This window comes from Lates calcarifer, linkage group LG15 (genome assembly GCF_001640805.2).
Source record: "Lates calcarifer isolate ASB-BC8 linkage group LG15, TLL_Latcal_v3, whole genome shotgun sequence".
Taxonomy (NCBI): Eukaryota; Metazoa; Chordata; class Actinopteri; family Centropomidae; genus Lates; species Lates calcarifer.
Window position 1 is genome coordinate 14,522,109 of NC_066847.1, and position 20,000 is coordinate 14,542,108.

Genomic DNA, 20,000 nt, shown 5'->3' on the forward strand with positions numbered 1-20,000 from the left:
GTGCGATCGGGAAAAAAGACTTTCAATTAACGACACCTTGAAGACTGTGTAGCCTAAACTTTATTTACTTTCGGGACATGGTGGGATATGTGATTGAAATATCAGTGTCCTACTACGGTGAAAAAAAAATTCAATCCACTGCATCAACACATTCATACTTTGTTTCAAGACCCACTTTGTGTACATTCACTGGTGATCAGCTGCTCTGATATACGGCATTACGAGGTGCACGTGAAGGAACCATACAGGTGTCATTTGTTGCGCTCCAGTGCTGCGCTGGGTGCAAAGATAAACACGCACTGACGCAGTGTAGTGTACTAAACATTAACTATGATGCGACACATCATGTAAAATAGAAAAGAACAGAACAGAAATCAGTCGGTTAAAATGCTGGCGTCATATTATGAGGATCTGTTTCTCACTTGCGGTGCCCCCTGCTTGTACATTCTGTTTTAAGGCTCGGATGAAATTGCCACATGGCCACAAGATTTATAGTGCTTGGGTTGAAATGGAAAGTGAATTAAATTTTCTGCTTGACTGTGGTATTGAACCTCCTGGGTCTTTGATACAGTAGCAAGTGTAAGCTTTATAGAATGTGATGGAGTTTAACCTCCTCTGATTTAACTCAGGTTATCAAGGAAAGTCGGGGTTGACAAAATGAAGAGCGTCTGTGTAGGAGAAAATGCGGAGATAAGTCTCTTCAGCTGCTCCTACCATCATCCTACTCTCCTGTGAAGGCGGGTTTTAAACCTTGTTTTTTCCCATGTGCAGCTGTAGACTTTCACAACCCAGTGAATGATTATTTACAACAACACTGGACTGTGAGAAAGTTACATTGTTCATAGATGACTGACATCATCTCAGTAGCCTTGTACGTAAATTAGTTCAAGGTGCTTTTATTTACTTGCAGATATGTTTGTTAATACAGCACATGACTAAAGGATATTAAAAACTGAAATGATGCCCCAATGATGTCTGAAGGCAACACCAGTATAATTATCTACACTTGAGGCTCTGGCTTGTGGAGGTTTCCTGAGTGCTGACTTTACTATTTCAGTATGTATTAAGCACACACACTCAAAAAATTCAACTATGGCATGTGTTTGATTAGCAAGCTAGAAATATGTCAGTATCAAGTGAACTGATTCTGTTTATGTTCATGAAATGACTGGTTTGTGTTTGTTGGACACAACTCAAAGAAAAATCTGATTGATCAATGTAATAATGTCAATCCAATGAGAAAGAGATTCTTCAAAACAGTGACTTTTGTATGGTGAGCTGCTGCGCATACTCCAACTCAAACATATCCAGAAATTCCTAAAGGAGAGAGCAGACAAAGTCTCCCCTGTCTCAGCTGCTGGAGCTTTTAACTCCTTCAGAGTAGTCATAGGTGTGAGGAGTCATAGTGACTCCCTCACTAGTCTCCTTCTTGCACAGTCACTCAGCAATGAGGACGGCCTGCTCTACGCAGATTTACACATGTGGTATTCCTTCCATTTCCTAATGATGGATTTAACTGAACACCAGGGGATTTTCAGTGACTTGATTTTTTTGTATCCATCCCCTGACTTAGACTTCTCAATAACCTTTTCTTTGAGTTGGAGTGTTCTTTTGTCTTCATGGTGTAAATGTAGCCAGGAGCACAGATTAACCAGTGACTGGACCTTCCACACACAGGTGTTTCTATACTACAATCACTTGAGACACGCTCACTGCACTCAGGTGATCTCCATTTCACTAATTGTGTGACTACTAGCACCAATTTACTGGACCTCTGTTGAATTAGGCCAGTCACATTAAAGGGGATGGATATTTATGATGCTCAGTTTACATTATGTATTTTTAATTAATTGACATTATTTTGTAGAAATCTGTTTTCACTTTTGACATTTAACGTTTTTTTTTTCATAAATTATTGTCAAAAAGGTCAAATTAGATTGAGCATGATTCCATTTCTAAAAGCAATAAAAGGTGAAAACATCCAAGAGAGTGAATGCTTTCTATGGGTACTGTAACTGTGAGAAAATAACACATATTCCATATACTTTCCCTGAAGGGAGTCATCTCAAGGGATCAATAAAGTCTAAGTCTACTTATGTACATATACTACACCTGATGTCTCCCATACTGATAGGTTGGCATTGGATTGAAACATTTGTTTTTGATAGATAATGTCATTTTGCAACTTTACTTCTCATCATATGGCAGAATTAGCAGAATTAGTTACTAATGCTCCCACATCACAGTTCACTGTAAATCATGATTCCAAAGGCAGCTATCCATGCAAGTCACTATGGAGTAAAATACCAATTAGTCAAATATGTCTGCTTTAAAATGAGTCCAATAAAATGACATAGCCATTGTTACACTGTCAATACAAAGAGGTCAGAGCTGTTACTGCCTGAATTACTGGTGCATCAGGAATCTCTGTTCTATTTTCCACCTGCTTTTTATATGTTACACTGTGAATTCAGATGTTTGTGGTTTGTATCAGTGACTCTACCATACACTATGCAACCAGTCACAAGAACATGCAGTATCGCTCTGTCTCTGCTCTAGAACGAGCAATGAGGGTGTTTCCCTCATATTAGTTTATTTATACTAGAGATTTTTCTTTGAAGGAATATTCATGTTTGAGAAGCTGAGATCAGAGACTTTGAACATCTCTTCATTTTTTCACCTTGTATAAGTATCTGCATTGATGTACGTAGAATAAGCTGCTTCATTTTTCCATTTATCCTGAGCAAACTTACCTTTTACACCTCTAACAGGTACCATAACAACTCATGTATTATACAATAACACTCATACTAAATAAAATACAAAAAACAAATAATCTTGAGCAGGAAATGATTTATTTAACTTTTCCAGATTTTTTTGTTGAAATCTCTGAAATATTTCTTAATGTGGAGATTAGAGATGGGCGATGTTCTATGGTTGGTGATATACTGGGAAAAAAATCTTCACAGGTAAGAATTAGTCATCCAGAGATAATAACAGTTGATGACATATTTGTGTGTGCGACGCACAAAATCAGAGACTTTGTAAGAGGAAGATGGAGACAGCAATAACCACCAGATTAGTTGACTACCAAGTACATATCGCCCATCTCTAGTTTCGATGTGTCAAGGCCTTTATTATCACCTTACCATCTCCCCAGAGAGCAAGCCATAGCTGTACAGAGAAGATTAAAGCAACTGTACAGGATAACAGGACAGTAAAGGTTGACTGGAGCTAAAATATTTAGTCCTGTCACTGCTCACTGTGAGCTGTGATTTTGGGCGACTGTGGCAAGGAAAAACTCCCTCTGAGGGAGAAACCTTGGGAGGAACCTGGCTCTCTGGGGGGGCCCATCCTCCTGAGGGCTGTGTCCTTCAGCTCCCTCCGTTTGACACATCTGTCCGGCCTCCAGGTCATCTGTCCAGTCCTGTGGTTTGTCCTCTGGTCCCTGCCACTGGGTCCTCAGTCGCTCTCCTGCTGTCTAGTCCTCTGGCTAGAAACACATTCAAAATGAATACAAGTGTATTCCTAAATCCCTCCTCTCAACTGTAATCTGTCTGAAAGAGCAGTGTTCACAGTGTGTGTCTAACTACCACATAATGTGTTTAAATGCAGTGCACATGTGACACTGCTGTCCTCTTACCTGCCTCCGATAAAACAAGATGTACGAGGATCGTTGCCGCTGGTTGCACACATTGACACTGCTTGTTTGAGTGACCACTGTGTCGTTATATGTGAACCAGCGGTCTGTCAGGTCCACCGGTCCCACGTCAGGGGTCCACTCCGTCGCAGATGTAGTGTCCTAGCAGGAGAGGAAGTATTGTTACATGGGCTGTCTTAGGACTCATTAGGTGTACATCATTGAGAATAATGGTTCATCTTACCACTTCTTGCTGTGGTGCCGATGTGGTTTATGGTGCTGATCAAACTGTAGCACGCACCATCCTGAGAAGGAACAAAGTCAATCAGAGTTAGTCCACATATAGTTCAAATACTTACTACTATTTGCTCTGTTTGCTGTCAGGTGGTCTAGTTCTTTACCTGGCCTGAAGACACCACCAGCTCCCTCTGAAGATCGACAGGGTCATGGATCTTCTCCAGCTGGAAAGTTGGAGTGTACCGGAAACGCTTCAAATGCAGGACCAGCACTCTGTTGATGGAACGAGAAGATATGAGCACCAGGTGGCAGAGAAAAAGACTCTTACTCTTGGTAAATACTTTAAATACGTCACAATTATTCCTTAGAGGCAGCAGAGCCCAGTTTGATACCACTGGGTGAACCAGTATCATTGCTGAGCACTGCAGTCAGGAGTTTGATGTTACTCACCTTGGCAGGGTGGCGAATGATGAGCGCTGGCCTGACTTGGTGGCACCACACTCACACCTGTACTCCAACTCTGTCTCCTGTGGAACAGCACAAGACCAACATGCTTTCACTTCTGTACTGGATTTACATGCACAGTTACAAACAACTACATACAGTATACATACACATACTAACACATTTAATAATAGTGTGATGAAATGAGTGTTTTCTACATCATATCTTCACATTGTATCAGTGGGTTCTACTGTGACTGAATGAGGAGAGGCGTTTCTTACCATCAGGTAATTATCCAGCATTTTTTCAACAGTTCCACCTCCAGGTGGAAGGTCCAGAGACAGATTAGTAAATTCTTCCTCTCTGGTGGAACCTGCCCCACAACTTTATACCAACCAATACAAACAATACTGTTATATTTTCAGCTGCAGAGGTCATGGATATGTATGTGATGCAGGTAACTGTCTAGTTTTACCTCTTGCATGTCCTGGTGTTTCGTATTTTGAACATCAGATGGTCTTCTACTGGACAGCTGTAGGCCATGCCCATGCCGGCGGTCAGCACCTGCAGCTGTGGGCCCCAGTATCTCATCTGTTCAAGGACAGCTGTCAGGAACTCATGGGCGTCCTGTAGATACACACAAACAATTGTACAGAGTTTAAACACAAAGGAGGAACTATCAGATGAAACAACACACCACTGAAGCTGCTCACTCACTTTCTGCTGATGGTCCCCAAACTCTGGAGCCCACAGAGCCACCGCCCTCTTGAATGCAGCAAGAAGGCGGAGTTTCTCCTGAGCATCACCGGAGAAGTGATGCTCGCTGATGTTCTTGAATGTTCTGGAGAGGAGGAAATGGAAAATTGTTAGAGACATTGCCTATGACATTAAACTTTTTTGGTGTTGAGGTACAACATGAGGATAAAATGATTGTTTGTGTCTGAGGGGTGCTGTACCTTAGGACTGCTGCTTCAGGTATTAAACTCCAGACCTGCTCCTGGTGACTGATGGCTGCTTACAAAGTCCTCCAGTGTGAGCAGGCTCTGCAGGCTTGAGTTAATATAGCATATCTGTGCTGGGTTGGGAAACCTGACACACAAACATAACAAGTCAATCTCATATCAATATCATCAATTCTTCATTTTAATCATTTCTCTACAGCTTTGTTTTGTGTATGTGTGTGTGTGTGTGTATGTGTGTGTGTATGCAGATGAACTCACCCTAGACACTTAATATGCTCACTCCTGAGTTTCTTCTGTGTGGTCACAGTGACTTCCTCCTTTTTGGTGGACAGGGCCTGAGGAATTCCCTCGTCCTTCATTGGTTCCTTCTCTTTCTCCATCGGTCTTTTGACAGCCACCACCTCATCTTGGGACTTCTCCGGAGTCTCTTCTTCTTGGGGGGTTGGGGACACGCGACATCTATTCTGTTGGAGTAAAGAAAAACTCTGGTTAAATGATGCAAAGACTAAACAATATCTGATTCACCTTGAGCTCCTCACTCTGGGTCAAACATAGATACCTTGCAACAACGCCACCGCCGTGACTTCTTGGCCTTCTTCTTCTTTGTGGTGACGCTGGTGACAAAGAGAAATAGTGTTTTAATTTCCAAAACTCATCAAATTCTTGAAGGCCCTTAATGTCCTAGCTAACAAAAGGGTTGAAAGATTAAAAACATAGTGTTCTTACTTTTCCTTGTTCTCTTCCTGACCTTTTTCTTCCTTCTTTGTTTTTGTCTGTAAAAAAAGACATTAATTAAAACAAACTTTGTCAAATATTATGATGTTTGATGATATTTACAACTTACAAACAACATAAATTTATTTAATATGAAGCCATGACGCTGTCTGTCAAACATACCAGTGGCCGACCGAAGAGGCGATACCTCAGTGGGGCTGTACTGTCGTTGTCCTGGATGGCAAAGGGAGCGCTGGGAGCAGGGACACTGGTGATAAAGACAAACAAACCATGGAACAGTGAAACAGATGAAGAAGCAGTCAGGAGAACACTATGATATATATATAGTAGTGATATAGTGATATAATAGTTATTAACTTCCTTACTTTCTGATCTTCTCTGCCACCAGTTCAACGACTGCTGTTGAGTACTGTACAGAAAAAAGTTACCATGGGATTAATGGAACATCGTATATCTTCACAGCAGATATAACATAGCTTCACAGACAGTACATACTAAACACTGACAAGTGATGAAGTGGAAATAGTCCCACCTTTCACCGTTCACAGCGTCACACAAACAGTAGAGAAATGACAAATGATAAAAAGTGCAGTGTATCTAGAAAACAAACCTTCCCACAGCACAAGCGAAACATCTTCACTTGTTGGTTGTTGAAGTAAATTAAATGTGTAAATTAGAGTGTAAATTAAATGGTTGAAATCGAAAATGAGATTTAGAGTAAATTGTTTCTGTATCCAGATTTGATGAACTCTTGGTAAACTCTGATGTGTTGTCTGTATTACACTCTGACTACAGGAATTCTAACAGAATTCTGTGATGACAATGACACTTCTAGAACGTGACTATGACATGATATCATTCTATGTCCAGATCAACTCTGTGTAAACATGGTGTAAATGTATATATGTTATAAAACCAGTGGTCTTAAAACTCCCACCCCCCCTCCCCATTGAAATGAACAGAGAGTACATTCAATGGACTACACTGATAGGTCTGATTTGGGCCCATCCTGACAAATACAAAAGTACAGATTTGAGCCCACTGCAGATCCTCTCTGTGTGAGGATCCTGATAAAAAGAAACAGAAAAGCTGAAGTTTGACCAAAAACTATCATTACACTCAACATATTTTTTTTGCAATTAATAACAAATGTACTCACTTTGAGAGAAGACCTGTTTCAGCAGTCCATCACCATTTTGTTGCAATGTTAAGTTCTTGTTCCTGTCAGTGGCCTCCTCCTGTTCCAGCTCACATTTACACTTCTCCAATTCAACAGATCTTTATTATAAAATGGAAGGCAAAAAATGTATATTAGTAGCATTAATAACTTTTTAGTATCCCACCACCAGGGCTGCATGATTATGGCCAAAATGATGAAAATGATGACAAACACAATTATTTTGATCAATAGTGAGATCATGATTATTTTTCACTATGATTCATTGATCATAGGGACAAAATATTTTTATTGCACTTTCACTTTAAATAAACAGAGGACAGCTTTCACCTCCATGTTGTGTTACACTCTTGCTAATTTAAAAATGGTCTGGACTGGTTTAAGACTGGTTCACAGGAGCTACGAGGCTCACTGTGTCAACACAAGCAAAAACTTACATCAAGTAATAATTTTTAATTGGTTACCCCGTCCATCCATTTTCCAACTGAAACAATAAGATATATATTTGTAAAACAAATTAAAAAATCACCTTAGTTCATTCAGTAAGACTGACATTAGTTAAAAAAAGACAAAACCTGTTCTAGATTATAGAACAAAGCTGAACTTTGTTGTACTAAACAGTTAACTGAATTGAAATGAATATTCCTGGATTAACTAAGGATAAACATTTTAATCCAATAAGAGGCTAAAAATAAAATAAAATAAAATAAAAGCTGGATTGAGATATTAACACACAGTGAAGAGAGACTGGTTCTGTTTGATTTGTTTAGGTTGGATTTCAGTGCACAATGAACGTTCATCAGTGATTGATTTTTTTGAGTCTATGTAGAGCATTTTACTAAACACATTAATGCTTAACCCCTTAACAGACCTCCTCATTTGTATGCACAATCCTGAAAATTATTTTCCCAAAATAAAAAGCTTATCGTTCAACTCTTGATTATGGCCCTGGTCTCTTTTGAAAGAAAAATTTTACAACCAAAAACTCGTGAGTATAAGAGATACTGAACCAAGGTTACAGAGGCCCAAGCAGGGTAAAATGTAAGTTTATCCCACTACACCTGTTTCTTTTCTTCTTCTTTTTTAAAACTTTATTATTCATGGTAAAGTGAGTCCAGTGCTGGCTTCCTCAGTGTTTAAAGATTTCTCTCTCTTTGTCTTTCTCTGATGTTTCTTTTTTTTTTTTCCACATTGAGCCACTGGTCCATTTTGTGAAGTGTCCCACTGGGAACCATCCAAACTGTCCCAATAGCCACTACACCATTGTATTCAGGTAGGTGTTTAGAAAATGCACCAAAGGAAAATGATAGGTCCTCAGTGAGAGACACGTGTGATAAATAAGTGTGTGTGAGTTCTTGTGTCAGCGAGAGAGAGTGTGTGGAGGGTGTTAACATGTTTTAGTGTGCACAAGTGCAAATGTGCATCTGTACATGTGCTGTGATGTGAAACGTCAGATTAGACAATACTAAGGGCTTGTTAGTGTGTGTGTTTGTGTGTGTAAGATATGCATAAAGCATACAGACAAATCAGGAGAAAGTATTTTTACATCACAAAATCATCCTACCTTGGAAAAAATAATTTCATCAAGGTTGAGCAACTGCCTTTGTAAAATATGTCATGACACAATCCCCCACATTCACTGTGATTTACCACCACCCAGCCAAGGCTCGGTGCCATGATGGTGCTGCAGAAACCCTGCCCTCCTCTACTCACCTTACACACTCATGGCAAGAAAAAAAAAACTGTGTGCAGGCAGCTGTTTTCAGTGAACAAAGCCAGATGAGTTTTCTCACTTAAGGTTTTTGAATGCTGGTTAAATGCCCTTTACTCAGTTAGAATTATATTAATTTGATTCAATTATAATTACAATTTTGTGAAAACTAAAGCCAACAACACTCCCCATATCAGACTTCATATCTTCTCCAGAAAAATGACTGCAACACTTACAGCGATTGTATTTTAATGTCTCCCTGACAAGCAGTTTCTAGCAGTTGTGCAAATAATGAATGCTGTCTATACTGTAAGTAGCAGGAGCAGAAGAGGCATGATGTTGTTACAGTATGGCAAAAATCTCCCAAGTCGTGTTTAGACTAACTGCAAAATAAGAAGGCAAATGTCACATTTTACAGACAGGACCCCAGAGCAGAACAGAGAGCAACACTAACAGTAGCAGCTTAACGAATCTTTCATGTTCAAGTCAAGATGGAGAGGGGATGACGAGGAGGGCACAGGCACAGGAGGGTGGAGTTCAGGGAGAAGGGTTCTGAGTCCGTGGTCGAGGCAGGATGATGAGTTTCCAGAGAGGGATAGAGAGGCGGCTTGAGGCACAGGTGGATTTTCTGCGAGGAACACAGGCAACTTACCCAGGTAAGTACACAAGGTAAGTTATCACTAGAGACAAACACCAGAGTGAGGCCATAGCATTACCACAAAGTGTAGCAGAACTATCTGACATGGGGTGGATTAATAGCCCAGGTTCTTATACTGCCAGTGATGAGTCATGAGGAGCAGGTGTGCTACAGCTGCCACAGGTAAGGCTCCACCTCTGCCAATACACACACAGGCAAGGACAGGGGAGGAGACACAAGGGAAACAGACAGGAGGAAACACACTGGACACACTAGGAAACTTGAGGTCACAGGGCTGTGACAGTGAAGAAGCCATACTTATAGACACATTGTCAGCAAAGTGTAGGTTGCCACAGAAGTTTGCATCATCATCAACATCAAAACAGAGGTGGGGCAAGTCAAGGCACACAAGGTTCAAAGGATCTGTTGAACTACAGCTTTTAAGGTCCAGCTTTGTCAGTCCATATTTGTGTGTCTGTGTCTGTGTGGTCTGCTGATGTGTAGAAGTCATTTATATCAGTAAGGTTGTGTTTCCTCCAACAGTTTCACATTTTCTCCAGACACCGCCCTCCATTAAAAATGACCCCACAGGTCGTTTATACAAACAGCTCATCATAACCCGTGGTTATGTTTTGTTGTTAAGTGCAGCCAGACAGAGAGGCTGACTCCATAGGACGGGGATTGTCTAAAGACCGTCAGCCCACCAAAAAACAAAAAAACCCAAAACAAAACAAGCAAACAAACAAAGTATGTAGTGGATAGTAGAAATATGTGGACCAATAAATGTTTTTTTCATGCTCCGCATTTTTCATTTTCAATTCAAAGTTATTTTAATTTGTGTTTTTTTTCTCACAGTCAAGCAGCAGAATGTAGCATCATTACTGTTGCATATTATAGATTTCAATAATCCTTTAAATGGATGCGTTGTTATTGTCCGACAGAATTAACGTGCGATCTTCACCTGAGAGATACGGTGCACGCCCGTTTTATGCACGCTAACTAACTCCAATTAAGTAAACACCAGCTCAAGTTACCGACATCACACAGTTCACACAGTTTAACACAGATCGAGGCAGTCAGGGTTTGTCAGCCCCGACTTTCCTTGATAACCTGAGTTAAATCAGAGGAGGTTAAACTCCCTTCGTAGTACAGGCCTCTGGTATTAGCGCTCCAGATGTTGTTAAACAAGTGGCCACCTGCTGGGCACATTCATGATGGCAGAGAAATCTGGGTGGCAGTCTCCCAGATGGCTGAACAACACCTCTGATTTTGAAGTGTCACATGATGTCCTACTTGTTGAACTAATGATGTTCTCACCCATACAGACAACAGGTGTTTCATGTGTTTGCAAATGTATTCCCATCCACTCCTCATCATTGCTCATCAGCAGCTGAAAGGGAGAGGGAAAATGGGTCATCATAACAAGCAATGGCAAACAAGGCCGGCCACATCAGGAGGACAGTATCTGATCTCTGTTCAGTATGGGTCCAGCTGTGGGTACATCCCCAGTCAAAGGGATGTGAAGTGAGGCACATTGTGGTGTTGTCTTTTATGGGATCTCACTGATCCGGCTTCCTCTCTGCGAACAGATGAATGATGAGTGGTTGGTTGTTCTGGTGTGTTCAACATAAAAAAAATTATCTTGTGCAGATGGGGCTGCTGCTTTCTTTCAAATATGAATAATATTAATATTCAGTATTTCCTGATACACATCCATTTAACAAACACATATTGGTAGGAGGGCCATGACTACATTTGTATTACTACCACATAATTGCATATCAACATAACATTAGGAGATATCTATGCACAGAAAATCATAAAACAGTTATCAGACTTTAAAAGTCTCAGATGCACTACAAATATTGATCAGTACATCATTACTGATATGAACTCAGCCTTGAGGTGTACTGCAGATAGAGTATACACATGACAAAATGTGAATTTGACTGCAATTTGTTTTAGTTTAACACGTCATTGTGGGTTGCTTTGTGGTCGATTTGTCTCTGCTTGTGGTCATTTTGCTTGTCCTTGTTGTGTTTTACCACTCTTTTTTATTAATTTTGTGCCTGTAGTTGTTTTGTTTTGCATCTTTTTGTGAAAGCCATGTCTTTTCTAGTCATCTTTTTGGTTATTTGATTGACTTTCCATTAAGAATTGCTCCAATACCAACAAACCAACTACCCATCACCCCCCTCACCAGGGGTGAGGGATCGGATTCCAGTCTTGCGGCACCCTGTGCTTGTGTATACAACTGCAGCTTATTGAAGCTCCAGCAGTTTGGTAACTGTGATGAACAACATCAATTCAGCTGAAAAGGAAGACAGTGAAAAGAGAGGTCAGCAGTGTCTCACTACTGGATGTCCTTTTATCCTCAGAGGGTAGAGGGCTGTCAGTCATAGCACAGTGCTGCATGTTAACACTAACACACGAATTTGAAGGACACAGCAGTCCAGCTGTCAAAACTGACTGTCAAAACTAGATAAAGCTGAAGCACAGAAATAAATTGCAAGTATTCTTGCAATGCTGTGCTGTTTCCTTGTGTGGGCAGACATAGCACAAAACCTTTTGTTCCAATTATTGTCAGGGAGCTGCCGCTGTATTTAGGTCATTGCCACAGTTACGTATTATTTCTTGATATCAGAGCCAATTAGTGCTCATTATGTCAAGCATGTATACTCCAAGCAGATGGACACTGAGTTAATAATTTGTTAATATGTTAGATGTATAATTACTACACTGAAACTCAAACTTTTTAACTCTCAAAGCTGGAAGCAGGAGAATCAGCGTCTCTCTATCTGTATTCATTCTGCTCCTTCTGTGTCTGTGCTTTGTCCTGAGTCAGCCTGTGTTCTCTGCCATAATAATCAGGGCCCATTTGATGTGATTATTGTGGTGTGAAGGGGAAGAGTGGAGATGAATGAAAAGCACATTTTATTTCACATGTCAGAATAACATGACTATACAGATTCACCCTTTTTTCTCTCTCTCTCTCTCTCTCTTTTTTTTTTTTTTTTTACTATTTCTATAAATCTCTCAGGGGACTCGCAGGCATTTGAAGAGAGCTTTGACTGACAGCTTTTGTCATGGATAGAGGGCCATGGCTTTTCCCCGAGTGGTTATGGAGTCTCTTGCAGATGCTTCAGATGACACCCTGATGTTTTCAGTCAAGGATGAGGATGTTGAACCTTGACCTCAAATGGAGAAAGACGTTGGAGCACTGAAGCTGGAAAATATGAGTGAATAATTAAAATGACAGGAGAGAGGAAAAAGAGTGGATTTACAACGTTAAGAAAAACACAGAGTGGGAAACTAATCGAAGGAAGGAGAGAAAGATAAAGGCAGCTGAGCAAAAGATAGGGAGCAGCAGATTTAGTCAACACAAAAAACTCCTACACACTCTCACTTGAGCCTGTACCTCAGGCTTTGAAGGAGAGAGGAGATAGGGTTAGATATCCACATCCTCCTCTTACTCTTTCCTCTCCTCTTTTCTGTCTCTTTCTCATTTTGTCCTCTTCATCCATTCTTTCCAATCTACCCCTTCTTCTATCTCAGTCATAGTCACTTATGAAAAGTCTTGATTCTGACAGGGACAAATGGGCTGATTGATTGTCTCCTCTTGACCATGCGGGTGTGATTATAGAATATGAGATTTGAAAATTAAGACTTCAAACTGTTAGAATGATTAAAAACTCTACAGTTGATTGGACCCTTTAGAGCTGAGAGCAGTTTCTCATTGTGAAGCCTTTACTATGTATTCTCAACACATTCCACATGTACTGTTGTAAAAGTTCCTCTGGAAATCAACTCAGCTGAAACATATAAGCTTCAGACCTCTCCAAATCTTCAGTTCCCACCTGTTTTTGACCCAAATCATACAATCAGTTTAAAATCTACATTGTTTGATGTGAAAAGTATATCCCATGGGCAAACACAGTAGTTTGTTTCTTATGATTTAAAGCCAGAGCTTGATATTCAAGCCATGGATCATTTTAATACTGAGGACATTTTATTTCCTTTATCTAATGTTCAGCTGTCGGGGCTGAGGCACAACAATAAAACTGTCTATTATTTTATGCTAAAATTTATATTGAGGTTCTGCAAAAGTCTCCATCAAAAGATATGAGATGTGAATGAAAGCCTGCCAAAAGTGTGCAGAATCCAAACGACAGCGATTTAAAATGCAGGAGGATCCAAAAAGATTCTGAATACACATTTTTCAGTTTTTCCTCTTCAAAACCAGCTGGGGAAGCAAAGCCAACTGAATCACTGACTCAAGTTATTGACTGAACAGCAGTTGAATAGAAAAGGTTTTTTAAAAATTAATTTGAGAGTATGAGCAGTTTATGTTATTTAATGTTTCTGCTTGTTGCTTCACTGCTTTTCTTTGACAACTAAGGTTTAAAATGAGTATTTAATGTAAAAACACATGATAAACTGAAATACAATATATTGGTACAGAGTTAAATTAATGTAGTTCCCAGAAAGTTTGGCCTGGAGCCCCTTACAAAAAAGCTGTCTTGTCACATTTCAAATTAAAAAAATATTCCAGACTATAAATACATTTGATTTAGTGTATCTTTTCCTCTGATTAATTATTTTAGTACCTATTAAGTAAGGAAAAATTAATGTATAAAAACAGACTCATAATATATAAGATTAATACTTTGATTTAGTGTACTTCTTGATATTTTACTTAGTGGATGGATAGATTGAGTATTTTTACATCACTGTATTGAAAAGCAAGGCCCATCATCAATAAGGAAGCAGATCTAAGGAGACTTGTTGAGAATGAGCTATGGGCAATATTTCCTCCTCCACAAAGCACCACATTAAACTCAACCATGTGGGAGAAGAATGAATCAAAAGTAACCCTGTTCAATGAAAAGCAGAAAGTGAATAATCTGCAGATGATAGTCTGGTAAGCACAAATACTTTAGAACAAACCACCTCAGTAATCCTGAACAAAGTCCTGATGGCATTCACCGTTACAAACATCAAGCTTCTTCACCCACGCTAATGAAATCTGCGGAGGTGTGTGTGTGTACCATCAGAGATATCATTCAGGACTGATGGAGCTTGCAGAATGAGAAGTCACCCATTATTTTCACCTGAATCAGATATCCTGCACAGAAAATGAGTATTCCCAGCAGGTGGAAGGATAAACACTGACTGCCACCTAATCTTATGAGCTGTAATATCTGAACACTATCCAAATGTGTCATAGTAAAGGCATGTTGCTGGGTACATGGGATTATAAGACATTGCTACACAGTGAGAGGAAATATAACATGAAATAATCAGAATGATACAGATCACAAACATCAAGGAATCAAAGTGAGCAGCGGATGATACCCAGGCACTCAATGAGGCCCTGCTGGATGAGGATAATGATAGACTAAACAGGATTATAATCATAGCACAACATACCCACACAACCGCAGATGGATTCTACAAGTGAGGGGCATTAATAGGAAAAAGTCTGTAATTTCACAGTATTGTAATCAGCAGAGAGTGGCTGTGTGTTTTCAAGGCTCTTGTTAAGCTTCTCAAATCCTACAAATCTGCCATGTGAGGGTGTAGAGGATCTGCAGAGGCCTATGAGATGATCTATAATACTGTTATATTGGGAGTACCTGAAGAGGTATTAAACCCTAAAAGCATTCAGAAATAGGATATGGTGTGTGTGTGAATACAATTTTAAAGACCCAATCTGTATGGGCAATCTCATAGGCTTACATGCTCATGTTAGCTCCAATTGTTGGGAGAAAAAAAATGTGATGAAATATTAATGTGCTGGCAGCCTGGGAGTAAAAATCTGGAAGTGATCCTATTTAGAAGTAAACAGTTCCAGTGCTGCCTGTATCTGGTGGTTATATTTCCAAGCAAGTATTGCAATGCAATACAGCAAGTATTGAATTGCTTTGAGTGATCCTAAATGTATTTTCAAATTCAGCTAAAGCCGTTCTCTTAAACAGGGCAGCCAGTAAATGACATCAGTGAGAAGAGAGACTGAAATGATTGCAGTGGTACAGCCTGAGGGAGCAATAGTTGCTATTAAAGCCTTCACTTTACATCTCCTCATTATGAAGTGGTAGTGCTGTAACCTTTAAAAGTGTGTGTTGGGACTGAAAATAGGCCACATTTGTGTTTTTTCAAAGGCCCATACTGCTCAAACAAGAGTACATGTTACATGTTTTTTTCCCAGCGTATTGACAGTATATTAGGCATTGTGTCATAGGTTCTGAATGTACCTGCTTCATACCTTTCTGATGCTCTGCGTGCCTGCTGACAAAAAGCTGACTGATGGTATACAAACAAGCACACACCCAGGAGAATTCCTATAAGGCAGCTTTTGTCTGCAGCCGCTTCCACCTTCATTGGACGCATTGGGACATGTGAAACAAAACCTTCAGCACTTAATCAATAAAAGCAAGGCTGCTCCGTAAGGCCACTGCTTTAATACAAGCTTTATGTTCTGCCAAACAGGGCTGTTAATGATGCCGCCACAGAAATGATAAAAGAAAGGTACAGGTGGTGGAGATGGCGGGGATAGTTAATGTTGAAAGCTCATACTTTTTTTTTTTTTTTTTTTTTTGGATCAAACATCATAGTTTTCCACATACTTTGTAGTGAGGATTAGTAAACAACATTTCGGGGGAGGAGACATTGGCATGGGTTGAATGCCATGATTCTATTGATCCAACTGCATGAGAGTGAATGTGTTTGATCAATCACCAAAGACTCAGCAATCAATGGTAACCTTTACATGAAAGCATCGTTCCACAAATGTAACAATCCTTTGCACATTTATATAAAAAACAACACTATTTTGACTATAATACTTTGGAGGCATTCTCACCAGAGAATTATACTGCTTCTCTGGTACCAAATATAGTTTTATGTGTATAATGTAGACACTACATGTACACTATAATGTCTTCTGCAGCCCTTGAGGAGATTTGTTAAGTTTAACAACCCCTGATGAGAGTTAGAGTTATCTAACCTTTGACTTAGAGACTTCAGATTTTTGAGGGTTATTCAATACAAAGTGGGGGAGTCAGTTTCAAAGTGTCTACCAGGTAAAGAGGGTCTAATGAAAGATTAAACTGTTACATCATTGGAAATGTAGGATCCAGCTGTTTTGGAGCTTGATCCTGCTGGGGGATAAAAGTCAAAATATCTCGAACTTTATGCTGTACATATTTAGTCTTTTTGATAGTACAGAAAGTCAAGTATTTCTCTAATGGGTGGCTGTAACTATCTCTAATGGTAAATCTTCTTTCTTATCATATGTTTATATGGATGTGTCTCTGCTATTAGTCTGTGATCTTATTATATTATACAATGTTTCTCCCTAGTATCACTGTAATATACTATCATTACGCTAAAGTTTCTAGCACTATTTCCTTAGTTCGTTCGTCGACACCGTATAATGTATCATAGTTTATTTTAAGTTGATATGGTGTCAGTACAACCCTTCTCTCCCTCTGTCTGGATGCTTTCCGTGTGTTCGTGGGTTGGTGCCTCCCTCTCCTCCAGGAGCTGCGCCTCGCCCCTCAGCATCATGATGCTGAGATCACTTCGGGAGGGCGGTGCGGAGGGAGAGCTACGTGTTGCTGCGCAGCAACAGATAGAAAAAATGGAGAGAGAGAGAGAGAGAGAGAGAGAGAGAGAGAGAGAGAGAGAGAGAGAGGAATTCCCTCGCACAAACAAAAGCGATTGCCAGGGCGTGTATCAGTTCCTATGGCTCCCATAATCCACGATACCTGTGGCTGAATGAGGTGTAAAACCCGGTGGATGCATGATGTAAGGACTACCAGCTTCAAGAAGAAGCCTTCAGATTTCTTTGAGGAAGGGACGCCAATTTCTTTCTTTCTGGGGGGGAAACAGCATATTTGATATCGCGCCGAGTCCAAAAAGCTTCCTTCTCCTCTGCTCAAGCGGAGAGAATCAACCTGACAGAGACGCGCCTGTCTGGACTCCTGGGTACAGGGGTCTCTGCCTTTATTATAAGGCCACAACTTGCCTCCCCTTCAAACTGTCATATGCCATCGCTGGAATTGAAATGCGGAGTCTTCTTGTAGGAGGATTCAGTGAACTGGAGGCGCTTTCAAGTAAGTTCTAACATGTGTCTTTATTTCAGTGAGGCCAAGGCTGAAAATAACTGCTCCTCGTCTTACTGTTTGTAATTTCAGAAAGAACATATGATGTAACAAACGGGAATCATTTTTTCTTTCACTTTTTAAAATCATTTGAACCATTAACTCAAAGGATAAAACCTGTCTTTTTGCTTCAATTTAAAATAAATCCCTTCCCTCTTCTCTTTCTCTCTTCTCTCTCTTTGTTCGGACTGTCTCTTCATATCTGTCTTTCCCTTCGTGTCAGTGTGAGTTGGTCTGTCTTTCTTTCTCTCTGCGTGCCGTGCGTCTATGTGTGTCCCTCTCTGCAGTCATGACAGGTCACGTCCTGGGGGAACCGGGAGCCGGGGCTCACATGGATGACAAGGCCGCCATCCGCATCAACGTGGGCGGCTTCAAGAAACGTCTCCAGTCCGACACTCTCTCCCGGTTCCCCGAGACGAGGCTTGCGCGTCTACTCCACTGTCAGTCCAAAGAGTCCATACTGGAGCTGTGCGACGACTACGACGACACGGAGAAGGAGTTTTACTTCGATAGAAACCCGGCTCTCTTCCCCTACGTGCTGAATTTCTACAACACGGGGCGACTGCATGTCATGGCCGAGCTGTGCATCTTCTCCTTCAGCCAAGAGATCGAGTACTGGGGCATCAACGAGTTCTTCATTGACTCCTGCTGCAGCAGCGCCTACCACTGTAGAAAAATGGACCAGGACCGAGAGGATTGGGAAGACCGGAGCGATGAAGGGAGCACCACTTCATCTTTTGATGAGCTTTTGGAGTTTTATAACGACGCCTCCAAGTTCGACAAACAGCTGCTGGGCAGCGCACGGAGGCGCATCTGGTTGATGCTGGATAACCCCGGCTACTCCGTGGCCAGCCGCATCATCAGCATCCTCTCTATCCTCGTGGTGCTTGGTTCCATCGCTACTATGTGCATGAACAGCATGAGCGAGTTCAGCCTGTTGGACAGCGAGGGGCAACCCACAGAGGACCCCCGTTTCGAGACTGTGGAGCACTTTGGCATCGGCTGGTTCACCCTAGAACTGGTCGCCAGGTTCGTTGTGGCGCCAGATCTTCTGCATTTCTTCGAGCACCCGTTAAACGTTATAGACCTGGTGTCCATTCTCCCGTTTTACCTGACACTCCTTATAAACCTGGTAGTGGAGAGCAGCCCGGCGCTGGCCAACCTGGGACGCGTTGCGCAAGTGCTGAGGCTGATGAGGATTTTCCGCATCCTGAAACTGGCCCGGCACTCCACAGGGCTGCGCTCCCTGGGGGCCACCCTCAGGAACAGCTACAAAGAGGTGGGCCTGCTTCTCCTCTACCTGGCCGTCGGGGTGTCGTTTTTCTCCGTCATGGCCTACACGGTGGAGAAAGAGGACAGCGAGGATCTCTCAACCATCCCGGCGTGCTGGTGGTGGGCCACCGTCAGCATGACCACCGTTGGGTACGGAGACGTGGTGCCGGTGTCCATAGCGGGCAAGCTGACCGCCTCGGCGTGTATCCTGGCTGGGATCTTAGTAGTTGTGCTTCCGATTACGCTTATTTTCAATAAAGTTCTCCCTCTTCTACAAGAGACAAAAACAGCTGGAGATCGCAATGAGAAGCTGTGATTTCGACGAGGGGATAAAAGAGGTACCCTCGGTCAACCTGAGGAACTATTACGCACACAAAGTCAAATCCCTCATGGCGAGCTTATCAAACATGAGTCGGAGTTCACCCAGTGAACACAGTCTGAATGAATCAATACACTGAAACAGTTTCATCAAGGACACCCGGTCAGTTTGGGTGACACTGTTCACTCAGTGTGGTTGCATGGGGAGCTGTCCAGGGTGCTGAAACCTCTGGACCGAAAGCCTGCTTCCTTCCACAGATGTCCGACCGTTTGCCTCTCTGTAGCTCAGTGCAATAATGTGTTAGTCTATGTGTCAGTGACAATGAGAAAGTACGCAAATGTACAGGACAGCCTGATTATAATATCTCACTGTGCATTGTCATGGCCCGTCGCCAAATAGGCTGAACTAAATTTGACCACAGCAGATTTAAAAGACAGAGAATGCTGTAGGTGTTTACAGTCCTAGAAGGTGTCACACTGTTGTCCACCCTCCAGCTATACTTGTCGTGATAAAAGTCTGAATGTAACTCCAGCTGTATCCCTTTTTGAAAGAGTGTTGACGTGTAATTGTGGTGTTGCAACAAGATTACTTCAGATGTGTGGTTAAAGCAAACTGTATTAAACAAGAAATACATGACACACTTTCTTGTTTTTTAATGTGCAGAGTGAGGGTCTCTTAGTCTTCCAAAGTGCGACTCACTG

At 41.3% G+C, this 20,000-nt stretch overlaps 1 protein-coding gene across 1 annotated transcript; it reads left to right on the plus strand.

Moving 5' to 3' along the window:
- Window positions 1-17,151: 17,151 nt before the first annotated feature.
- LOC108876244 (potassium voltage-gated channel subfamily S member 2) lies at window positions 17,152-19,939 on the plus strand. The gene is given in 3 exon segments (XM_018665614.1): window positions 17,152-17,660; window positions 17,932-19,236; window positions 19,238-19,939. Coding segments are annotated over 2 exon segments (1,440 nt in total). The 5' UTR covers window positions 17,152-17,660; window positions 17,932-17,997; the 3' UTR covers window positions 19,439-19,939.
- Window positions 19,940-20,000: the final 61 nt, after the last annotated feature.